Genomic DNA, 24,052 nt, shown 5'->3' with positions numbered 1-24,052 from the left:
TAAATCAATTATACGACTTGTGTACTACAGTATTTGGATAGAATGAAGAAAAAAAGGCGGCTGAGAATTTCTTGTTTACTTTCGTACAGTCACTGTCAAAAGTAAAAATAAAATACTCTGACAAACGGACAACATTGCAAAGCTAGAGTGAGATAGCGCTATCTGTTTTTTTGTATGATAGAAAAGGACAGCAACAAATCAAATCAGTTTATTTCCACATTTGGTACATTAAAAGAATATGTAAAAGTGCATACATTTCATTGTTTTTACAATATTTCAAACAGGTTATTAAAGATTTTTTTTTACATATTATACACTATTACCATAATACATATATAGAGTGGAATTCCCCCAAAAAGACTGTTCGTCTGTGGTTGAGGGAGAGTTCTTATCAAGTAAGAGTAATATGTATCTCATCAAATAATAATATACTACAAACATACTTAATTAATAAGATATCATTTTGTCTACATCAGAGGAGAAAAAAAAACAAGACAAAACATTTTGTTTTTGTTTGTTAGCGCAGAGTGATCATAAAAGTAAGATACAGAAAAGTGAAAGAGCAAAGGGATCAAGACAAACGGTGATGCAAATGTAATATTAGTATATAATCAATGCTGGGATGCTACGTGTAGGGTGAAAGAAGAAGTTGTTCAGCTCCATTCCAGCCCAAGCCAAAGAGCCACCCCACCAACCTCCTTTTATACACCACATCGCTGCAACCCTCGGCCTCCCTCATGTCTTCCGGCAAATTCCTATAGATAATTTGAGCTAAGTAAAACGGTGATTTAAGTTCTATTCCATGCATTAATCTGGGGATAGAATAGCCATGGTTATTTCTTAGTCTAGTATGGTAATTGTGCTGTATGTTGGCAAGAAGTTATATTTTATGTTTCCTAATATATGTAAGAATTGTTTTAATAAATAGCTGTCTTAAATTTAACACAGGGAAGTCCGAGAAAAGCAGTGACGTGGGGTACCTGGGTTCTTTTTTCAGGATGGTCTTCATGATTGTACGTTGGGTAACGGCCAGTGGCTCCAGGCATGTGGATGATACCCCTCCCCATGCTATTATGCCATACTGCAACACTGATTGCACGTAGGCATGATAAATCCTCCTACACAACCTGATGTCTAGTACATTACTGAGTTGAGACAGACCATAAAGCAACCTCCTAACCCTCTGTTTCAAATTCTGTACATGAGGGACCCAACTCAGATGATTGTCAAAAATAACCCCTAAGTATTTATATTGGTCGACTCTCTTGATTGACCCACATGCACATGCAGTAGATTCTATATCCCTACAGGAATGCATTTTTACTTGCCTAGAACCTGGATCAGATTGGTTCCTGGTCGCTATAGGCATATACTTTGTTTTACTCAGATTTACTGTTAAACTATTGTGGTCAAACCAATTTTTATTCTAGCGAGATCATTTGTGGCATTTCTATAAACTTCCTCCCATTCTCTACCTACAGAAATTACAGCAGTGTCGTCAGCAAATAGAAATATTTTACTTGTTGTGTTCAATTGGGAAATATTATTAATATATACCAGGAACAATGTTGGACCCAGAGTGCTTCCCTGAATTACTCCAAAGTCAATATTGTCCATTTCACTGAATTTTCCTTCAATTTGAACAAATTGCTGGCGCTCCGAGAGATAACTCCTGAACCATTGCAAGGCGGTATTTTTAACTCCAATGGCCTCAAGTTTATGCAATAGCTTATCTCTATCAACTGAATCGAAGGCCTTGGCCAGGTCCAGGAATGTGATAATAGCCTTATTTTTCAATTTAATTGACTCTGTTATATATTTGGTTACTTCAAATAGGGCATCGTCAGTATTTTTAGATTTTTGAAAACCATATTGATTTTTTGCTAAGATGTTATTTTTTGTTAAATATTTTGTCAACTGTATTTTAACGCACTTTTCAATAATTTTGGACAAAGTAGCAAGAAGAGAAATAGGTCGGTAGTTAGTTAGTTCGTTTTTTGGCCCTGATTTGTAAATTGGAATGATTTTTGAAATTTTTAATTTTTCTGGAAATTGACCTGCATGAATGCTTAGATTTATTAGATGATGAATAGGGTTAATTAGTGAATCTATGTTTTCTTTGAATATTCTTGTGGGTATGAGGTCATGCCCAGGGGCACTCTTTCCTTTGAGACTGTTTATTACCACCCTAAGTTCCTCTTTGGTAACATCCTTAAACTCAAATACTGTGTTAACTCCATATTCGTGATCATTAATTTCTGGTTCACCAACCGGGCTTAGGGATCGAGATAATGAAGCTCCAACAGCAGTGAAATATTTATTAAAACTATTACAAAGATCATTGACATCTTGGATTTGTGCTGAATCTCCAGTTTTAGCAAATGCTCCAATTGGGAAATTGTGAATTGGGAATTGTGATTAGAATATAGAACTATACGGATCAATAGTCTATGTGGGGGAATATTTATTTCCTGAAAATATTTATTATTGAATTGTAATGTAAATGTTTTATTGATGTATTTTTTTTAACAGTATTGTCAATCGTACAATGCCATTATAACGTGGACCTCTCTATAGAAACCTGTGCTTAGGGCCTAAACACACGAGGCGTTTTTCAGACAAATCGGCGCGGCACGACAGGACAGGAAGCTCTCCGATTTGCTGATTTTCGAGGTTGAGTGGTAGAGAGGAATTAAAAGTTCTAACTCCGTCTAATAAAGATTTTTTTTTCATTTTCATTATTGATGTCAACCTAATCAACGAATCGGTAAGCTTCCAATCTGTTGTGCCGTGCTGAATCGTCTGAAAAATCGCCTTGTTTTGTTGGTTGGTTGAATTCCAGTCAGTCCATGGATAAAACTTTGAATTAATTATTGTTTATGTTTGACTGCTTGACAAGAAAATATAAGATAAGGTTTTCAAAGAATAACAATGCAAGCTAAGCTTTGCGTTGTCGGCTGTGATTAGAATATAGAACTATACGGATCAATAGTCTATGTGGGGGAATATTTATTTCCTGAAAATATTTATTATTGAATTGTAATGTAGATGTTTTATTGAAGTATTTTTTTGATGGAAATAAATTGAATTGAGTTAGCATTTGACAGCTAGACAAGAATATATTTGATATAGTTGCAATAGAATTAGAGATGCTAGCTGTCTTTGCCCTGCCGACTCCTAGATTATAGTTATTTATGAAACTTACAGCATATAATTATTTGCATCATTTAATTTGGATTTTCGTTTAATTATACAGTAATTGTAAAATATCAGGGCACCGAGTTTTGCTTGTTATTTTCATTTATTGATAAACAAAACACAATTGTCTAGAATGTACGTGTTTATATTTTACAGCTGGCTATACGTCAGCTTATGAATTTCGGGGATGCGATATTTTGATTTTCTACAGAATCACTCGCTCACTTCTTACTATCCACAGACGACGAAAGTATCAGCTGTTTCAGCCAATGATGATTAATATCCTTTTAATATAGTTCAGCGAGTTTTCCCAAGGGTGAGACCTAGTGCAATCGAATTTTTATATCATAAACCTACTATGTTCCAAATTTCGTAAAAATCGTTAGAACCGTTCTGGGGATCCTTTGAACATAAATAACCAGCTATAGATATACAGAAATTGCTCGTTTAATATAATAGGATTAATGTTTTTTTTCAATGCATTCATTTTTCTGCTTTCAGGGAAAACTTCCGTTAACGGGCATCAATGTTAATAAATTGGAAGAGACTGAGAACTGTAAGAACTCTTTCGAAATTGTAGGTAAGTTGAAGAGATGTAATAATTGATGTTTTGATAATTGAATAATTGATTTGTCCCACGTTTATTATCAAAATTCGTCTTCACTATTACTTGTATATCACTCTCTTGTTTTACTATAATTAAAACTTTTTACTATAATTATCACTTACTCAACTACTTGACATGAAATGTATTTTTTCAAAAGAATTTCCATCATTTTGTCTCCCAACATAAGAACAGCTTTGACGGTTCCACTACTAATAAATGCTATAAATTATAAGAATAATACATTGATTTTGCTGTAATCAAAAAGGTCATAATTCTATTCAATGGATTTTTATTCATCATAGTAGCAACAAATAAAGAAACTTTATCTGTTATCAACTAATTGATAGTTAATCCTATGTATATTCAATTCAATATTTATTACAATATTACAAAAAGTAACATTAAACATATGCAAGCTCTTTCGAGCATGACTGAATATGGGAGAGAAGTTAAGGAACTTTATGTGTTATCAACTACTTGATAGTTAATCCTATGTATATTTAATTTGTTATTAGTTCTGTATTATTTTCAACGATTTCAATACTCATATTAAATTGTCAAACTTGTAGAAACAGAAATGAAATTTTTGAGTATTCAATACTTGAGAACTTTTCAGATGATAACTGTGATATCTAGTGAAATGAAAATATTATATAATAGTAGGATGAAAGCTTTAAGTGCTCCACCACTGCTATAAAGTTTTATAATAATACATTGATTTTGCTTGAAATCAAAAATGTAATAATTCTATTCAATGAATTTTTATTAATTGTAGTAACAACAAATTAAGGAATCTATCTATTATAAATTACTTGATAGTTGATCCTACGTATATTCAATTCAATATTATATTTAGTTCTGTATTATTTTCAACGATTTCAATACTCAGTAATAAATTGTCAAATTTGTAGAAACAGAAATGAAATTTTTGAGTATTCAATACTTCAGAGCCTTTCAAGATGAAAACTGTGATATCTAGTGAAATTAAAATAATGATATGATAGTAGGATGAAAGTTTTTTTTCAAAAACCATATTTTTTACACTACAGTATAACTCATGGATATACTGTAACACAAATACAAATATAGTTTTTGCTCTTCATATTGTATATATGGTTATTTACGCTACTAGTCCTTTCAAATCATTGAAATCATTACCCCTTACAATGGGTAATAAATTATATTTGACTAATAAAGTGTACCTATTCATAGTAATAATATGTTGGGTGCAGTCTTAGACCAGTTATAGAATAGACATGGCCCATTGTATATTCATACTGAAAGTCGATGAAGCCAACATCTACTGCCATATCACCATATCGTGACGTCAGCATCGAATAGAAAACTTTTCTGCAGTTCGTTTACATTGTTTTCTATCCGATGCTGACGTCACGATATGGTGATATGGCAGTAGATGTTGGCTTCAGAGGCTACACTCCCCAGCGTGTCTATTCTATAACTGGTCTAAGGGTGCAGTAATAGTGATATCCATCACCACGGTAGATGACACACGGTATGGTGATACGTATTAACCCATCTTATACAACCATATAAATTGGTTGTAATAGATGGGTTATAGTAGTGTGTAGTAATCGGTTAATACGTATGTTGTGTTTGCAGGACCAATGATCGAGCGCATTGTTGCCGTGTGCCAGACTAAAGAAGACCAGCAGACGTGGATCGATTTGCTGAGACAGCAGATTCGCGCAGTGAGGGGAGGGGGACTCGCTACCTCCCCCACCCTCCGCCAGCCACTGGTACCAACTTCGCCCTCTGCCAACTCAGTAAGTGCTGCCAACACACAATCGAGAAGTCACAACAAGAACAACTCCACTCAAAGAACTCTTGTCACTAGTCTAGACAACAAATTTGGATCTGTAGTTGACAAAAGCTTGAATCATCAAGACAATTTACGAATAGACAACTATTCAAGTCCGCGATTAGCAAGTCCGTACGCGCGTTTAGCCGCCTACTTTGCGCGACTTGTGCGTCGCGGGGTTTTGACGCGCAAAATTGTTCGTCGTCTGCTCTATCGACAGTTTGCTGTAGAGGGTTTGGTGGATACGTCTGCAGTGCGACGTAGGAGGTCACATAGGACTGAATGCGTTATATATCCGCAGAAGGCTGTCAGGACTTGGCTGCAGGAGGAGTCTGATGATGATGAGGAGGAGGAGGAGGATGAAATGAGGGGAGGAAGTGAGGTTGAAGATGGAGAAGGGAGTATAGAAAGTGCTGGGTTCAAGTATGTGAAAGGTGGGGTCTACAGAAGTACATTGACGGTAATGAAAGTAGGCGTTCCGGATTTGTCACGTATGGACAGTCGGACAGCGATCTCCAATCAGCTGACAGTCGAAAATCAGGGCGTAGTCGCATTCGAACGGCAAAGTATGCCTTCCCCCACCCTGCGTGATCGTCCCCTCCCACCTGTGCATTCCGTCAGTCTAGATCTCCCCCCACCGCCAGTCCGTGGGGCAGAAATCATCACCCCTTCTTCAGCGTCTAGCATCTCGTCCGTTTCCACGTTCCCTCACCGAGGTATGAGTCATCGGTCATCGGATTCTGGTCTTGCTGACGTCACTACACCCACTAGTCACCATGTGGTGGAAGAGGGCAGTAGTTACGAGACACCCTGTGTGTGCTGTGGCAAAGGATATACGGCGCCGGTTGTGACTGTCACCGATAGTGAGAGCGAAAGAGACAGGTGTGGGTTTAGTGACGTCATTATGGAGCGAGTCAACTGTTCTTGCAATGAAGTGAGTGATGTCTGTGATGACGTCATCAACCATTTCTCCGGTGAAAATCGTTCTCACCTCAAGTGTCATTGTAATGATGACACTATGAAAAGTATCTGTGATGATGTCATAAATCATTTCTCAAGCGAGAATTGTTCTGTAGATGGTGTGAACCATATAAAGTGTCATTGTGAAGGAGATCCACAGCATGTAATAGATGATAACTGTCCTCTCATTGACGACGCTGTTAAGAAAAAATGTCCTTGTAAAGGAGCTGACAAGAATTGTCGTGTGAATGATGTGGCCAACACGAAATGTTGTTGTAAAGGAGTTCGAAACCATGATTTAAAGAAAAATTGTGCCTTTAATGATGTGGTTATTAAGCAGAAATGTTCTGAAGGTAACGACACTGGAAAGAAATGTTATTATGATGACATTACATCATTATATCCTCCTGATAACTCTATTACAATGTATAATTTACTTGATGACGTAAGATATCATTCTGACGAAGAGGACGTCGCTACAATAGAATGTCCCCGTCATTTCGGTGATAATTATTGTCCTCACGGTGATCTGACAACGAGTGTTGAGTACCCTTGCACAGTGCCTGAAGATGTTTCGAATGATGTCGACGGTTCAGATGTGACGGATGAACAGAGCTTTCCGCTAACGTACCGTTCCGGCATGTACGCTCACTGGTGGCTGAAGAAACGCGTTCCCATTTCCGACGATCCAACGGCCAACGTTCCTAGCGGCCAGCGGATGCGGCAACGTTCACACACAGGCAAGCAAACGCACGCACGCAAGCACACACGCACGGGCTGAAATTTATTGTTGATAGTGTAGAGTTTGTTTAGAGATTGTGTTTTTGTTGAGAGTTTGTCCGTGAGCGATTTTATTATAGTAATCTTTTTTTATTGATGCAAGCAGGCTGTGAACTGTATTTTGCAACTCATGTAAATAAATGAACTAATATGTAAATAAAGTACATAATAAGACAATTGGGGAGGAATATTTAACAGGTTCAACAACCGGGTCAAACAAAAACTGTTTTTCGAATTTTGACTAATATCATAGCTACCTCTAATACAGGTGTATTAGAGGTGGCTATGCTAATATCCATAAATTTATTCGTACAAGAGGGGAGAAGCTGTTTTTTGTAGTAAACTCTTGTAAGTAAATCAGCAGATAATTTAGTGAATAGACCACATAGTAAAACTATGATTGGTAGTGAAAAAACAGGCTCAACCAGAACCAGGCTCTTCAAAGCCTTTTTACAGTCTTTATCTTATCCTTGGCCCAGAATAAAATTCCTTCTAATTCATATTCTTCTATTATCCTATCTTCTATTATTATTGGTAATGTTGCTTCTCTCAGGTTTAACTTGAACACTCTGATACAGCTCTGATTTAGTTATAATAATGTGAAATATTTCTTCTATGTTTAGTTTTGAAGCATCTAAATTTGAAAATCTACTTTGTGAAAATATCGAGGACTGAAAATTTTGTGAATTGAAGAACTAAAAGACTTAACCTAATTCGGACTATTTGTTATCTAAATTTGGAAGAGAATAGCACAAGGTTACCTTAATTTTTTCTTCCTATCATTTTGATAATGTACTTATTGTATAAATGAATAAAGAGTAAATGAATAAAATGAATGTTGACTTGATCACCGTCCAAAAGAAGTGCTATTCAAGTACGATTCCTGTTTGAAAAATGTGTACAGGGAATTTTTAATCTTGATAGGCTACATTAGATACAGAAAGATGATAATAATCCATTAAAAATTTGGAAATGTTGGATTATTTCGTAAAGTTTCAAGCCTGAAAAATCACAAAATTATTCTTCATGAGCACATCTTATACAAGGAGACTTTGTTTCCGCAAGTATAGAAGGTTTTCAGTCTCAATAAAGATTCAAGTTTGTCAACAAAAATTTATTCCTTATTAATTTATACAATAAGTACATTATCAAAATGATAGGGAGGGGAAAATTAAGGTAACCTTGTGCTATTCTCCTCTCCCAGACTTAGATAACACATAGTCCGAAATAGGTTAAGTCTTGTAGTTTTTCAACTCTTCAAAATTTTAGTCCAATTATTTTTACAAAGTAGATCTTCAAATTAAGATGCTTCAAAACTAAACATAGAAGAAACATTTCACATTATTATAACTCAAATAGTATAATTTTGAAGAATTTCCGAAAAAATCTGGTGTGGCGCACTCACACAACTTTCCTTGCCGTTATGAAAATTTATCACCTGACGCTGGTGTACCCGTAATCTCAAGTCTACTATTCGAAGATCTGCCAGCTGGTGACAGGACAATAACGCTGGAGACACACTAAGTCTGCTTTCTCTTTATATTGAATGATTTAATAGAATCAACAATAATTTGCAATTGAATAATCACATTTTCTCGAATTTCGAGCTTAGTTCCAATTTTAGGTGAAAATGTCACTGAACATTAATTGTAGAGAGTTTTATGCTCAATCTTTTCCACTTAATTTTTTTTGTTTAAATTGTATCTGAAGCCTGATAATTGAGAATCTAAAATCAAAATTTGCATAGATGGGGCGGTGCTCCTGAAATTTTTACAGATATGAGACTTGTGGCAGTTGATAGAGCTTATCAATGACTTTTAAAAGTATGAATTTGATCAAAATCGTTGGAGCCGTTTTCGAGAAAATCGCGAAAAACCCTGTTTTTGACAACATTTTCGCCATTTCAGCCGCCATCTTGAATTGCATTTGATCGAAATTGTTCGTGTCGGATCCTTATATTGTAAGGACCGTACGTTCCAAATTTCAAGTCATTCCGTTAATTGGGAGATAAGATATCGTGTACACAGACGCAAATACACTCATATACACACACACACACACACACACACACACACACACACACACACACACACACACACACAAAACACACACAGACCAATACCCAAAAACCACTTTTTTGGACTCAGGGGACCTTGAAACGTATAGAAATTTGGAAATTGGGGTACCTTAAATTTTTTCGGAAAGCAATACTTTCCTTACCTATGGTAATAGGGCAAGGAAAGTAAAAATATAATTTTGAAGAATTTCGGAAAAAAATCTAATCTCAAAGCACAGCTGATGTAAATTATCTTACATACTCTAAAAGCTCTGACAGAATATCCTCATTGTTGATAAAATTATATTCCTCAATATAATTTGAGCTAGAGTTCCCAGTTTCAAATGCTCATTAACAGATAACTGTATTTTTCACTTTACAAATAAAATGTCGGTCCTAGCTGATATATAACAGTCGTGAGGCCCATTGACGGATTAGAATATATACTCAGGTGAGGTGGACCTTCCGTTAGGGACTCCCCAAGTCGTACGAAATCCTAATCTTAACAAAATTGAAACCTTATGACTAGATTGACAAATCCTTAATACTGTACATTTTAAGCTAGAGTTCCCATCTTAACACGCTCATGGACAGATAACTTGATAATTCACCCAATCTATTCTAGCCCCGCTTTTTGTGATTTAATGTTGTTTTGCGTGTGTTTTGAGTGTTGGCTGCTGATGCTGTGACGTTGCTGCTCTCCTCTCATCCAATCAGAAGCCTCCATTTCACTACCTCCTCATCCAATCAGAAGTCTCCATTTCACTACCTCTTCATCCAATCAGAAGCCTCCATTTCACTACCTCCTCATCCAATCAGAAGCCTCCATTTCACTACCTCCTCATCCAATAAGTAGCCTCCATTTCACTACCTCCTCATCCAATCAGAAGACTCTATTTTATTACCTCGATGACTTTCAATTCATTCCGTAACCAATTTTGTTGTCAGTGAATGATTTGGGTGCGTTAATTAGCAGAGTTTTTGCAAGGCAAGGAGATACACAAAGTCGGCTCATTTTGACAAATTTTAGGATCCGAAATATGAAAATGATGAATTTGAAAATTGCTATTAACTTCAAATGGTAATGGAAATTGTTGAAGGTTTTGAGAATTGCAAATTGGAAGGAAGAAGAAAATCAATTGTAAATACCTCGACCATAAGAATTCAACAGGGGCTTTGGCAGCCCCAACAAAAAGCCTCCATGTGACTCTACCCTGAGCATCTCCTTCGGTAGCTCCAAACCTCTCCTTATCGTACTTGACTGTCTTGGTGTTATTACTTTTGTAACAAAATATAATATTGAGTGTTATTGGTGAGTTTATTTGTCTTGCTTCAACACTAAATACTGGTTGGTTTGCAATAATTATTTCCTACTAATTGAATCTGTTCTTGAGTTTTTCGATGAGCTATTGAAAACCGTAGTATGCTAAGCTCATAGTCCAAGAAAAGAGTGAATAAAATTTCACAGAATGTCACTAAAGACCAAAACACAGATTATCAAAATACAAAACTATTCATCGTGAATTTTCAATGAAACACCTATTAGTTCGAATTAAAAAATCTAACTGAGTAGATCTCTATTTATCATCATTGCACACACCAATATAATTAAATTAAGTAATAATAAGATAAAAATGATTCTAATATGTCTTCAAAAGATCTCACTTACTATTATATTAATGTTCTCATTTTTGTCAAATTAAGAGTTTGTAATGAAAATGTAGAAGCTTCTCATAATTTAGCCTAAATGAATTGATTTTTCATTTCTACGATCTAAATTTGGTTTTGTTATTTTACAGTATTTTAAAGATAAACCTTTCCTAGGGCTGTTCGGTACACCTTTTTATTTTTATTTAAATTGGATATTATTTTTCAATATAATTGTTAAGATCATTATAAGAGTGAGAAAAAGTGGCAACTGAAATTTCTAAGTGGTCTAATAAGCGAGTTATGGGTTGTTGAAGTGTTGAACTCCGTTTTCTTTCCAGATCATAAACGGTTTCGAATTTTCCATTGGAGTTTTTTTTTAATACATTCAGTATATCATTGGCCTTGTTCTAATATGTGGGTTTTCGCGATTTATGCCAAAATAAACAAGTTATCGAATTTACAAAAAAATGTTACTTTTTTATTTATGAACGATATGGGTAATAGAATGTTTTAGTTTGGAAAGATACATTTTTTGAATTTTTAAGAGAAGTTCTAATAATATAGTCGAAACCGTTTATGATCTGGAGAGAAAACAGAGTTAGCACTTCAACGACCCATAACTCGTTTATTAGACTACTTAGAAATTTCAGTTGCCTCTTTTTCTCACTCTTATAATGATCTTAACAATTATATTGAAAAAGATTATCGAATCTAAATAATAAAAAAGTGTATCGAACAGCCTTAATTTTGATTTCATTCTGCTCGTGTAATTTTTTAGGATTCATCTGTGTCCGTATACGTTTGTCCTTTCTCTTCTATTGAATGAGAATAAATTCAATTCAATATTTCTTTCAATTTCTATAACATTTGTTACTTTTTAGAATAAGTCCATAAACTTACAAGAGATTTCATACTGTCGATTAGTTCAGTAGGAATCCCTTGAGGAATAACTCCAATTTAGTGGTGATTAGTACCACCACTTGTGGTGGTGATTAACCACTTGTTTTAATTGATTTTGTTCGATATGAATAATTGATTTGTTTTTGTTGTTAGATTGTGAACAGTAATGGCGGCCGGCCGTGGAGTGTGTCCTGTCTGCGACCCTCTCCCCCCTTGCGTCCCACCCGTGACGAAAAGTCCAAACGACTGTCCAAGAAACCAGGTAGATATACTAGAACCATTATAGATATAGTATAGTATAGTATAGTATAGTATAGTATAGTAGAATCATTAATAGTTGAAATATACCTTCAAAATAATAAACAAGTAGACTATTGACTGCCGTTAACATAAATCAAAATTCTTCTATTAATTTATTCAATCATTATACTTTTATGAAAATACACCACAGGATGATGCCCAAAACTAAAATATACCTAAAATAATGAACCGATTTTAAAAAATATTTCATAGTAATCTATAGTAATACTAGCCGTCAGGCTCGCTTCGCTCGCCATATCCGTCTAGAAAGGGGGCTCCGCCCCCTGGACCCCGACTGGATCGTCCAAAAATTAGATCAGCGGGCTCGCTTCGCTGGCCTGCATTTTTCATTTGAGCATGCTTCATTCCATCAGAAATTCAAAGTACTTCCTCGCTCGATTGAATAACCGATTAATTTCAATTATTTAGTGCAGGGTGGAAAAATTTGTTAGGATATTATGAGAATTATTGTACTCCAGTCTAGCCTTTAAAATTAGAGATAGGAATGGCGTGGAGAATTTTCTATTACTTGATGAAAGAACTGAGAAAACGCGAAAAACCCGCTAATTTTGGGCGTATGTTTGGCGTTATTTCAAATTCCTTCTAACACAACATCACACCCCAGCTGATCTTCTGTAGTAAATTTGAACATTTTCTGTTCATTTGCTCTCGATAAAGCTGAGAAAGCGCAAAAAACGCAGATTTTGGGCGTATCTTTGGAATTTTTTCCAAATCCGTTCTTGGTGCGCCTCTAAAGGGCCAACTGAACATACCTACCAAATTTGAACGTTTTTGGTAGATTTTTAGTTCTGCGAGTGAGTGAGTGAGTGAGTGAGTCAGTCAGTCAGTCAGTGAGTGAGTGTCATTTCGCTTTTACATATAGATTGCACTATAGAGACATTAATAAAAGTACAAGTACATATAATTGATTGACTTTTATGTAAAGAGATATAATCGCTCTCTCCTTTTTGCAGTAAATGCAAACTTTTTATTAGTGAGAAGTGATATCAAAGATCTGCAGACTCCAGGAGAGCCGCTTATTGCTACTAGACAATACAGGATTTATTCTGTTCGTATCTAGTGTATTCCCTTATTTTGTAAACTATCCCGTTAATTTTGAGATTGATTCAGTTTCTACTGGTTTTCAGGCGATAGAGGTTTTGAAGAAGATGCCCAAATTTTGCGTGTGATCGAGGGATACTGTATGAGTGCTAAATCGCGTTACACCATTAATTCTGGTGAGTCTTTTATCAATCAAAATTAAATAATCCATTTAAAAAAAAAGTCTATTAAATTGTTGATTGAATGCATCAATTTGGTTGGTATGGTGTTGGTGTATGGTTAAAGGGTAGGCCTATTGATTATTGAAATGAGAAAATTCAATACCATTCCGTTACAAAGCTTAATATCAGTGGTTTCATAGCACTAGTATCATTGGGTGGTTTTGGAGCCATGTATCAGAAATCCTAGTTTTCCCTAGTTAATTCAATCATACAATAAGCATATATAGTGAGGTCCACGTTATAATGACAGTGGATGAAGATAGAATAATAGCGATGCCGATTCTCTGCATTAATTAATTATATTTTTACACTGTCAAAAACATAATTGGCATCGTTGTGGACCTAGAAAAGGATAGTACCACCAGCTTCGTCGAATAATTGACAAGGATACTAAAACCAAAGTTGATCAAATACTGTCATTATAACATGGACCTCTCACTATAGGAGTATGTTTATGCCTTATCTATTATTTAATTAACCTTATCAGCTATTTCAAGTTTATTTATTTAAACATTCTTTATCGAATTACATACTTCTCCGAAATCAAATCTATCCTCATCAAACTAATTTCTCAACTTCATTTATTTTCTATGATAAATTATTTTCTGCTGTATATTTTTCCTAAGCACTCTCCTTTTCGATCATGAAGACTGGAAGTTGTCACATCGGTTTTTATTGCAACAGCGAGGGACTTGTTTTGGTTGCTACAGTGTTATCAAGCTTGAAGTAATTTCAAGCTAGGTTTGAAGTTTCTTAGACAGGATTGATGGTAGCGTTTGGTTTTTTCCACATCTCTATTGTATCCATACAGGAGTTTTTTTCCCCAAACTGAAATTGGTTCCAGAGATTCAGTAGTTTAATTAATTGACCATTCATCCTCTATCCATTGTTTATACAAAGTTGATTATCAAAAGAATGTTTTGTAACTATCCATTAGTCATACAAAGTTGATTATCAAAAGGATGTACAGTGGATTATTTATTTATTTATTAATGGAGACAACAGGTAAAAAACCCATTCCCAACATAATACACGAGTAAGAAAGAATCACAATACACGAGTGGATATAATAATCCTTCCTGAAATTCTAATCGAATAATTTGTTTTTTTAAAGAATGTTTTGATTGGTTAACTGTGAGTGATTATCGTTATGGTGTTAGAGCTCCAAGTATAGATAACAACATTTTTGTTTATTATTTGGAAGCCTTGTTCTCTATTGCCTCTCTACTCGAATTATGTATGTGGAAAATTAATTACAAATTTCATTTGGTAAGGTTTTTGGCGTATTATTCATTCAGGTAATAGCATATATCACAATATCAGACCACTTATATAAACGAGTATAACAAATCTTACAAATTTGATTGCATTATGTAGCGTACCAATACTTCTAGATGTTATTAGGTACCATAGGATTGTAAAGGATAAACTATTTTGAAATCAGTTTTGGTGGTTATCCAAAATAATAGAGCTTTTCATTGACTTGCCTTTTACACTCATGGTGTTTTGTCACAACTCATGGAAAATTTCATGATGAATGCAATATCATTTTAGTTTTAAGTTCTCATCAAAAACATTGTACAAATTTCGTTTAATTGAATGTTATCTGGATCTGTATTATTACTATTGTTTTGGGATAATCAGAGTACCAATATTGTCATTTTGCACAACTGAGACGTTTTTCTTAAATAATATTCTCCTCGAAACGTATTATTATATTCTTATAATTGAAAAAGCTACAATTTGGCTCTCTATTGGAGGATTAACGGGTGTAATACTATCAAATTCCTCAATTGATATTATCTTACATGATACCTATTATGTAGTGGCTCATTTTCACTACGTCCTTTCCATAGGAGCGAATTTTCATGAAAAATAAGTATAACAGTTAAATTCACAAGATTATATGATATTACAAGATGAGACTTTGTAACAAATTTTTTTATCATTATAATACATGTATGTTTTCTCAATGTATCAAGAAAAAATAAAAATAACCTCAGTATCATCAAAGCGTAAATAGGGATAGGTATGCAATTGCAGGAATGCTGTCATTAATTAGAGCATTTTTTTTATCTGAAAATTATTTTTATTTTTAATAAATGATTTTATTTGTTCATCATCATGGATGAAAAGCTTTTCTTCAATTACCCCACTTCTGGTTTTCTAAGTTTTTAACTATTTTTTAGATTAATCTAAATTTTAGGGCTATTACACCCTTCATTTGTAATGTTATCGAATTCAGCAAAACATATCTTGCCTCTCTCTGTGACCTCTGTGCGGTATATTGAGATACTTGGATCAAACCGTAAATAACTGATGACTATGTAGTGCTGTAATGAATTTTCATTTAATAAATCTAATCAAATCATCGTTTATTGTCATGAAACATACAATATGTTGAATGAATTATTGTTATGATAAACTAAATTAAGAATTCAGCACATATACCTAAATGTTAAAAAAAGAACTCTAGAAATAGTTGGTTAGAAGCGATAGTGATTACCCTAGAAAATATAGTTTTAGATGCTTGTCCACATGTAAATACTTGTCTGTTACAATGTTAATCACTTTGTCACTAACTCTAGGATTACAGATTGTCTGAAAAGTACAATGCCAAACTTTGGAGACTAATGGGTCTTTATTAAAATGAGAAGCCGTTTTATGAGAGGAAGTTTTGCAAATTTAAAACAGTTGAACAGTTCATTTGATTAATAAACCAGTATCTATCAAGTAATGCCATATTACTCTTACTCTCTAGCCTTTTTCCTTCTTTATCTGTTTCCAACTGAAATTCAATTTTCAATGACAAACTTTGAATTTATTTTATGAACATGAAATGCATTCAATAGTTGAAGATTAAGTAATGGTTGGATCAAGTTATCTATTCAGATAAATTTGTTATATCAAAACAACAAAATAAAAAATCTTTTCTGGTATATTTCATTCTATCTCAAAATCAAGTTTTAATTAATTTCATGACTGTGCATTTTTCAAATCTCATATTAAGTCGATAAATATAAATACATTTCATATTTTCTTCTGTTATATGGTTTCTTGTGTGATTCTACGATAGGAAATCAAATATTACATTAGACATCTGCTATTATAGCATTTCTTCAACTGTTTCATATAAACCATCAAAACTCGGGAGAGAAGCAGGTTTGGTGGAACATTATTTATTTATTTATTTATTTATTTATTTATTTATTTATTTATTTATTTATTTATTTATTTATTTATTTATTTATTTATTATTTATTTATTTATTTATTTATTTATTTATTTATTTATTTATTCATAGACAATAGATACCTTGTTATTTCACTCTCAATCATTAGTTTAATTGTGTATTTTCGTGAATAAATGAATAATAATTACAATTTATGCACTCATTGTTACATTTTGGTAGTTTACTTTCAGACACTCTGTATACACTTGCATTTAGATGAGCAGATGCATTTAGATTAAGCACTGCTTTGTTCATTGGTGACACGTGGCCAGTTGCACAAACTTCAATCAAGGGGTGATCTTGGATTAACTTGTAATCTTAGATGAACTTGTGATCAAAGATCAACAAGATTGAACTTCAATCAAGCGGTGATCTTGGATTAACTAGTCATCAAAGATCAACAAGATTGAACTTCAATCAAGCGGTGATCTTGGATTAACTTGTAATCTTAGATGAACTTGTGATCAAAGATCAACAAGATTGAACTTTAATCAAGCGTTGATCTTGGATTAACTTGTAATCTTAGATGAACTTGTGATCAAAGATCAACAAGATTGAACTTTAATCAAGCGTTGATCTTGGATTAACTTGTAATCTTAGATGAACTTGTGATCAAAGATCAACAAGATTGAAGTTCATGCATCCTGACCTGAGACTGTTTTCTGCATGTGCAGTATTCTAAGAATTCCAAAAATGGAAGTTGTGGTTGTATTCATGGTTTCTGGTTGATAGAACGGTCGGTTGAAGAATGTCATACTCTTACAGTGAGATTCACTTCAAACTGTCAGCATTTCCCATAGTTCACGGTAATTAGATTGATCAAAAGGGGTGTCATTCATATTGTCTGGTGTTTCAAATGTGCAAGTATTTAAAATGAAAGAAAGTAAATTCGTATGGCTTTTGTTGGTGGGGAATCCCTTGCGGGAAGAACCCACCGCCTGAATATATAATTTAAGCCGTCAGTGGGCCTTACGACTGTCATATTTCAGCCGGTACCGACAGTTTAACATGCCCATCCAATAACAGGGGAGTGATCAGGTTAAAAAATTTTTGGTAATGAGAGGGATTGAACCCGGGATATCTATGCTGCTACGCAAGCACTAGACCATGGATCACTCCAGTATTAAAACGTATTTCTGTTCATTATCTAAAATTATCAAAACATTTCGAAAAATATTAACATATTGTCATTGAAAAGCCAAAACCTTGCCTCCCTAACCTTTCATTTTACATAATCCAACAGAACCTGTTTACAAGTTTACAATATTACAAGTTTTTGTACTCATTGTATTTTTTTGTCATTTTCTTCTTTTTCTTATACATTAATTTTCCTATTAATATTTTTCTTATTATCAATACTATTATAACTATTTTTTCCTTTTTTTAATCTCAATATTGTATTGTTCAAATATGTAAAGGAGACAGATTTGGGGTGACCCCCGTTGTCTCCATTTATGAATGAATAAATAAATAAATAAACCTTTAGGTTATGTTCATCTAATCTTATACACAAGACAATTGAGAACTGGCATATCTGAGGAACTCCCTCAAATAGATAGATTTATCTAGCTACCTTTCCGAATTCAACAGAACCTTTCAGGTTATGTTCATCTAATTTTTTACACTAGACAATTCGAGAACTGGCATATCTGAGGAACTCCCTCACATAGATAGATTTATCTAATTATATTTTCGTAATTAATATTAATGCTATAGATAGGTATTCTAGATACCTTGGATTTATCCAACCACCTTTCCGAATTCTACAGAATTTTAGGTTACGTTCATCTAGTTTTATACACAATACAGACAATTTGAGAACTGGCATATCTGAGGAACTCCCTCAAATAGATAGATTTATCTAGCTACCTTTCCGAATTCAACAGAACCTTTCAGGTTATGTTCATCTAATTTTTTACACTAGACAATTTGAGAACTGGCATATCTGAGGAACTCCCTCAAATAGATAGATTTATCTAATTACCTTTCCGTAATTAATGTTAATGCTTCCCAATCAGCCAATCCTGATAGTTGAAAGTGAGTCTTGCTGTAGGATGGAGCCTCTTTACTTTTAAGAAAATTCAAGAAGAAAAAATAGCATTAGTTTGTGAATTGTGGAGGGGGTGATGAGGTGATCAATGATGCAAAAATTTCTAAATGATTAGGCTACTTTTGTGTAGTTGAGAAGTTGATATTGTGGTAATTATTCGTATTAAATAAAAAGACTAAGAAATTGTCATAAACCACAGATTTTATTGATAGTTAGAAAGACCGGTTTCGGTTGTTACACCATTGTCAATCTCTGATCTCAGAACTATCTTGCTAACTATCTATGAAATCTGTGGTTTTTGACAATTTGTTAGTCTTTTTATTTAATCTAAATGATTAAATAGGAGTTGGAAGTTGGGTAAGTTAAAGCTCACGGTCGGGACAGTGGGGTATATTGTCTTTATCATTCTAAGTAAATGTTTATTAATTTAAATTCTTAAGCGAATAGAAAAAATGGTGTTAGTGGTTTAATAATTATATTAATTTTATATACACCACATCATCACCACCAATACAAAAATGCATGCTTTCAAAAAAATTATGTTTTTTGTAATATATCGTACATTGTAAATGACTATCTATCCTACATCAGAAAGTTTCTAATTATGATTGAGGATTCAGTTACTTGAAGTTTATTAAAAATTGTAAGCTTCAATTAATCCAATGACGCTTTTAGCGATACAGTATCGCCCAATCGTTATAATATTTGTAATTATTACCTAGCAGACGTTTTTAAAACTTATGAGGCCGTATTAATGAGGCCTTAAGATTGTGTCAATTTACATGCGGTTTGCGCCAAATCATACTTATCAGTGGCCTTTAATGTATGCAGATTCATTTGTATTTCCACTTTTTGTGTAGTTGAGAAGTTGATATTGTGGTAATTAATCATATTGAATGAAAAAGACTAAGAAATTGTCAAAAACCACAGATTTATTGATACTTAGAAAGACCGGTTTCGGTTATTTCACCATTGTCAATCTCTGATAAACTCTAAAGGTTCGAACCCACTAGAACGTACCAGACACGGACCGTGTCAGACCATGCCAGGCACGTAAAATAACAACTATGCCCACTACAACGGATCAACAGCGTTCTATGCCAGTACATTACGCGTATGGTACGGGTATGGTACGCGTATGATACCCGTATGATGCCCGGTCAGAAGTTGTTGGGAACGCGTCAGTTAGCAAGAGAATGTAGCGGTGAACTGGTTACCAACGCGGTGCATACGCGGTTACAACGGGGTTTGCAGGCGTCACGTGCCATGCAAGGAGCGTTCCGTCACAGACAAAATATACTGGCCGACAAATGTTGACCTGGACGTGCATGGCACGCTCCGTGCTTGGCCGGTGACGGAACGGTCTAATGGGTGTATTACATATGAAATGATGCAAAGAATATTTTTTTGCATGTGTCGGTACGGGCACGGTCATGGTATGATACGTTCTAGTGGGTTCGAACCTTAAAACTCAGAGATAACTCAGAGAACTCTAAACTCAGTTTATCAGAGATTGACAATGGTGTAATAACCGAAACCGGTCTTTCTATCTATCAATAAAATCTGTGGTTTTTGACAATTTCTTAGTCTTTTTCATCCAACTTTTGTATTTTGTAAACAAAAAATAAGTTTCTTTTCAAAATGTGTGGGCGGAAATTAAAGGTGGTGATATATTGCGTCTTTTTGACGATACTTTGACTTAATGCTTGGATTTGATTGCTAGATAAAGTACTGGGTGGAGAGAAGTCAAATTTGAAAAAAACAAGCGATGCTTGGAGGGAAAAATAGCCCACAAATTCATCTGAATTCGGGAAAACAAGAGTTTGTGGCTTACAAATTTTTCATAATCCTTATTGATTAAATCAATTTTCATTTCTCATATTTTCACAGTTTAATATTCATACTTTTTTCATATTCTCATAATTTTCATCGTGTACACTACATGTTGTGGCCTATTCATTGTATAGTATTTTAGTTATTTGAAAAAAACAAGAGATGCTTGGAGGGAAAAATAGCCCACAAATCCATCTGAGTTCGGGAAACTAAGAGTTTTTGGCTTACATTTTTTTCATAATCCTTATTCATTAAATCAATTTTGATTTCTCATATTTTCACAGTTTACTATTCATTCTTTTATCATATTCCTATAATTTTCATCGGGTACACTACTATGTTGTGGCCTATTCATTGTATAGTATTTAAGTTATTCTGCTAGCTTTTATTGTTTGTTACATAAATAATTGGTTTTAACAGTGGCTGCCGGTCCTCAAGCCATCAAGCAACGCATTCCTTCCTGGTTTTCCGACTGAAACAATCCGGAAAAACTACATTTATATATAGTCAATATTTTTCTAAAAATATATTAGTTAAAAACTTGTATTTTATATCTATTTTGTACAACTAATACATCGGCTAAGTGCCGGTTGCACAACAGCCGGTTGAATTTTAACCGTGATTAATTCCACGAGAACCAATCAGAGAACAGTCTTTTCAAAAACGCCTTCTCTGATTGGTTCTAGTGAAATTAATCACGGTTCAAAGTTAACCAGCTGTTGGGACTAAGAGTGTTTACCAGCTAACTGCTATTGTAGACAAACTACATTTTGTAGATATATTTTAGCATCACAGAACATACTTTAAAGGTCTACAATCTAGAAAAAAGGATTAATTAGTTACAAAACTTGTATTACCTTCCTATTTTAATTTTTCTTAGATATAGAAAACAGGATTCATTAGTTACACAACTTGTATTACCTTCCTATTTTAATTTTTCTTAGATTAAGCATATTAAATGCTCACAGATTATATGAACAGAAATTGCTGGTAAAAGCGGGAGAATTTGAATGTTAGCCATAAAAGGGGAAGTACAGTGTTGCCCTACTCAACAATCTGTGATTACAAACTCCTATTGATCAATAAAAATAACTTTTAGTAGACTAATCAAATTCTGTTTCAAGTATGTGACAACATTGTACAATGAATATATCTTCTTGATACAAAATCAAATATTAGAGTTTAGAAGTTGAGTACTAAACTTTGTTTAAACATATCATGACTGAAAAACTATTCTAACACAGGTTGTAGTTATTTTTATAATGAGGGTGAAGGTTCGTTTTTAGATGAGTTTTGTACTCTGTATTGTATTTTACCAAATCATAATAATTTCATTTTTGTCAATGTTTGTGCCTTGAATATATATAGTAAGAAGTGAACGATATCTTCACACGGTGAGATTGATGGAAAACTAATCATTTTAAAATTATAAAAAAATCAGTAGTCTTCTTAAATGAATATAAGCAAAATGGGTGAAATTAGTAATCAAAATCACGTCTCTGAAAATAAGTTTCCATTTTAATTTAGACCAGACGCTATATATTCATTTAGTATTAAATTATCTACTTATTTTCATAATTATCATACGTTTCTATTTTATGTATTATTTTACCGTTTGAATTAAGTTTGTATACTTCACATATAATTGTAACAATGTTTATTATTTCTTTGGAGTATTTCTTTAGTTTTTGAATTTTTCTTAATATTAGTTACACAATCTGCCTTATGCATTTTCTAAAAATTATTCAATTATTGCTTTGCTTTTTATTTCTCTCTTATCTTGAATCTTTGTGGATCAATAATTCATCTCTAGTTCTAGTTCTATTTCAGATGATCTGTTTCAATTATTGTGTTCATAGACTGTAGTCAATATATTATTGGTTAGAAGAATATGTAATAGTTATTGTATTCATCCACCATATTTTGAATAAATTTGTAATCTCTCTACGGTTGTGCGCACCATCAAACAATGCTTACCATTATATTGATTGATTGCTTAATCTTAGTTATCAACTAATTGTTGAATTTAAATATTCTATATTTTACAAAATTTATATATTCTAATAAATGGTTCTAATGTGTACTGGTATTTGTTTTCAATGATTTTTACCATCATTAAATATTATATTTAATTATTTTTGGTTGATAATACCATAGAGAAACAATAGCGTAAGTAGATATCCCATGGTATAGGGCGTTTATGTCGCAACTTTTACTGTTATCTCAAGCCAATAGTCCACATATTTATTTTCCAAAAAGGTGTCTGACGCTGGTAGTCTCTCATATTGTGCCGTTCATACACTCTCACCCCGCTAAAACAGTAAAAATCTACAATAATCGTTAGTAATCGACTTGAGATTACAGTAACAGTTGCGACATAAACGCCCTATACCATGGGATATCTACTTACGCTATTGTTTCTCTAAGATAATACTATTATCATAGAATCCAATCAAAATTAAATTCAAATCTATTGTATGAAAACACACTTTACATTTTCAATAATACGATACAAGAAATGTGTATTATATTTCCTGTATATTATTATGTATTAGGTGATTTTCTTTCTCACTTTTGTTTACAATTCATCATTTCATAGTAATATTATGTTACAATGAATCCTCCATCAACGATTATTGCATTAATATTGTTCTAATAAATCTGTGGTTATTGATAAAATTCATACTCAGACAAAGGCAAGTCAGTGAGAAGGCTTAAGAGAAGGCTCTCAATAAAGAACATGGTTAACTACTGAGGAACGCAGATGTAGTTAAGGATGGTTGGATATTTAAGCAATACGTCTTGTATGTTCAATACTTATATGGCATCCTAGCATGGGGTGGTTTTGATCTTCAGCTGTTTTGAAACCTCTTTCTGTCTTAGCTATTATGAAAAAAATCTTCAAGAAGAGCTAGATTATGCATTTGCCAAATGCAAGACGTTTGGGACCCATAAGCACCATCGTGGTTTAAACAGAGATAGATCAGCTCTTGGTTTAAACCCGGAATGAAACACGTTATATCAAATGCGACCATGCATTCAATTATGTATTTGCTTTTTATTTCTCTTTTCTATTTTACATATCTAATTTCGTATCATCAAATATCATATACTAATTAGGGATGGGTATCGATACATCGATGTTTACTGTTCGATGTTTTTCACTTATCGATGGTTTTACCTAGACTAATATTACTAAGGTTTTAAACTGTTCATGTTATCGTAGATTATCATAAAACGTACGGTAGTTGGTGCATATGTCCCTAGGAGTTTAATCCTGCTTTTAAACTCTATTGGAATGGACCTTGAAAGTTAAGTTTAGGGTTAATTTCAGAACTAAACTCTCTAGTCTGTTCATCGAAAGGAGAGATACCAATAACATAT

At 33.6% G+C, this 24,052-nt stretch overlaps 1 protein-coding gene across 3 annotated transcripts in view; it reads left to right on the top strand.

Annotated features, from left to right (window-relative positions):
* The window catches only part of LOC111044051 (rho guanine nucleotide exchange factor 7), a 70,609-nt gene that overhangs the window by 31,538 nt on the left and 15,019 nt on the right, over nt 1-24,052 (top strand). For 2 of the 3 annotated variants that reach the window (XM_039424883.1, XM_039424884.1), the window contains exons 8-11: nt 3,700-3,778; nt 5,426-5,589; nt 12,124-12,232; nt 13,419-13,508. In XM_039424883.1, coding sequence (XP_039280817.1) covers nt 3,700-3,778; nt 5,426-5,589; nt 12,124-12,232; nt 13,419-13,508 — 442 coding nt within the window. Of the gene's footprint in view, nt 1-3,699; nt 3,779-5,425; nt 5,590-12,123; nt 12,233-13,418; nt 13,509-21,088; nt 22,754-24,052 lie in introns of those variants that run through there. The other variant, XM_039424885.1, reaches the window with a different exon arrangement.

This window comes from Nilaparvata lugens, chromosome 3 (genome assembly GCF_014356525.2).
Source record: "Nilaparvata lugens isolate BPH chromosome 3, ASM1435652v1, whole genome shotgun sequence".
Classification (NCBI taxonomy): Eukaryota; Metazoa; Arthropoda; class Insecta; order Hemiptera; family Delphacidae; genus Nilaparvata; species Nilaparvata lugens.
Note: the sequence above shows the minus strand (reverse complement) of the source record. Positions and strands in the feature narration are given on the sequence as shown.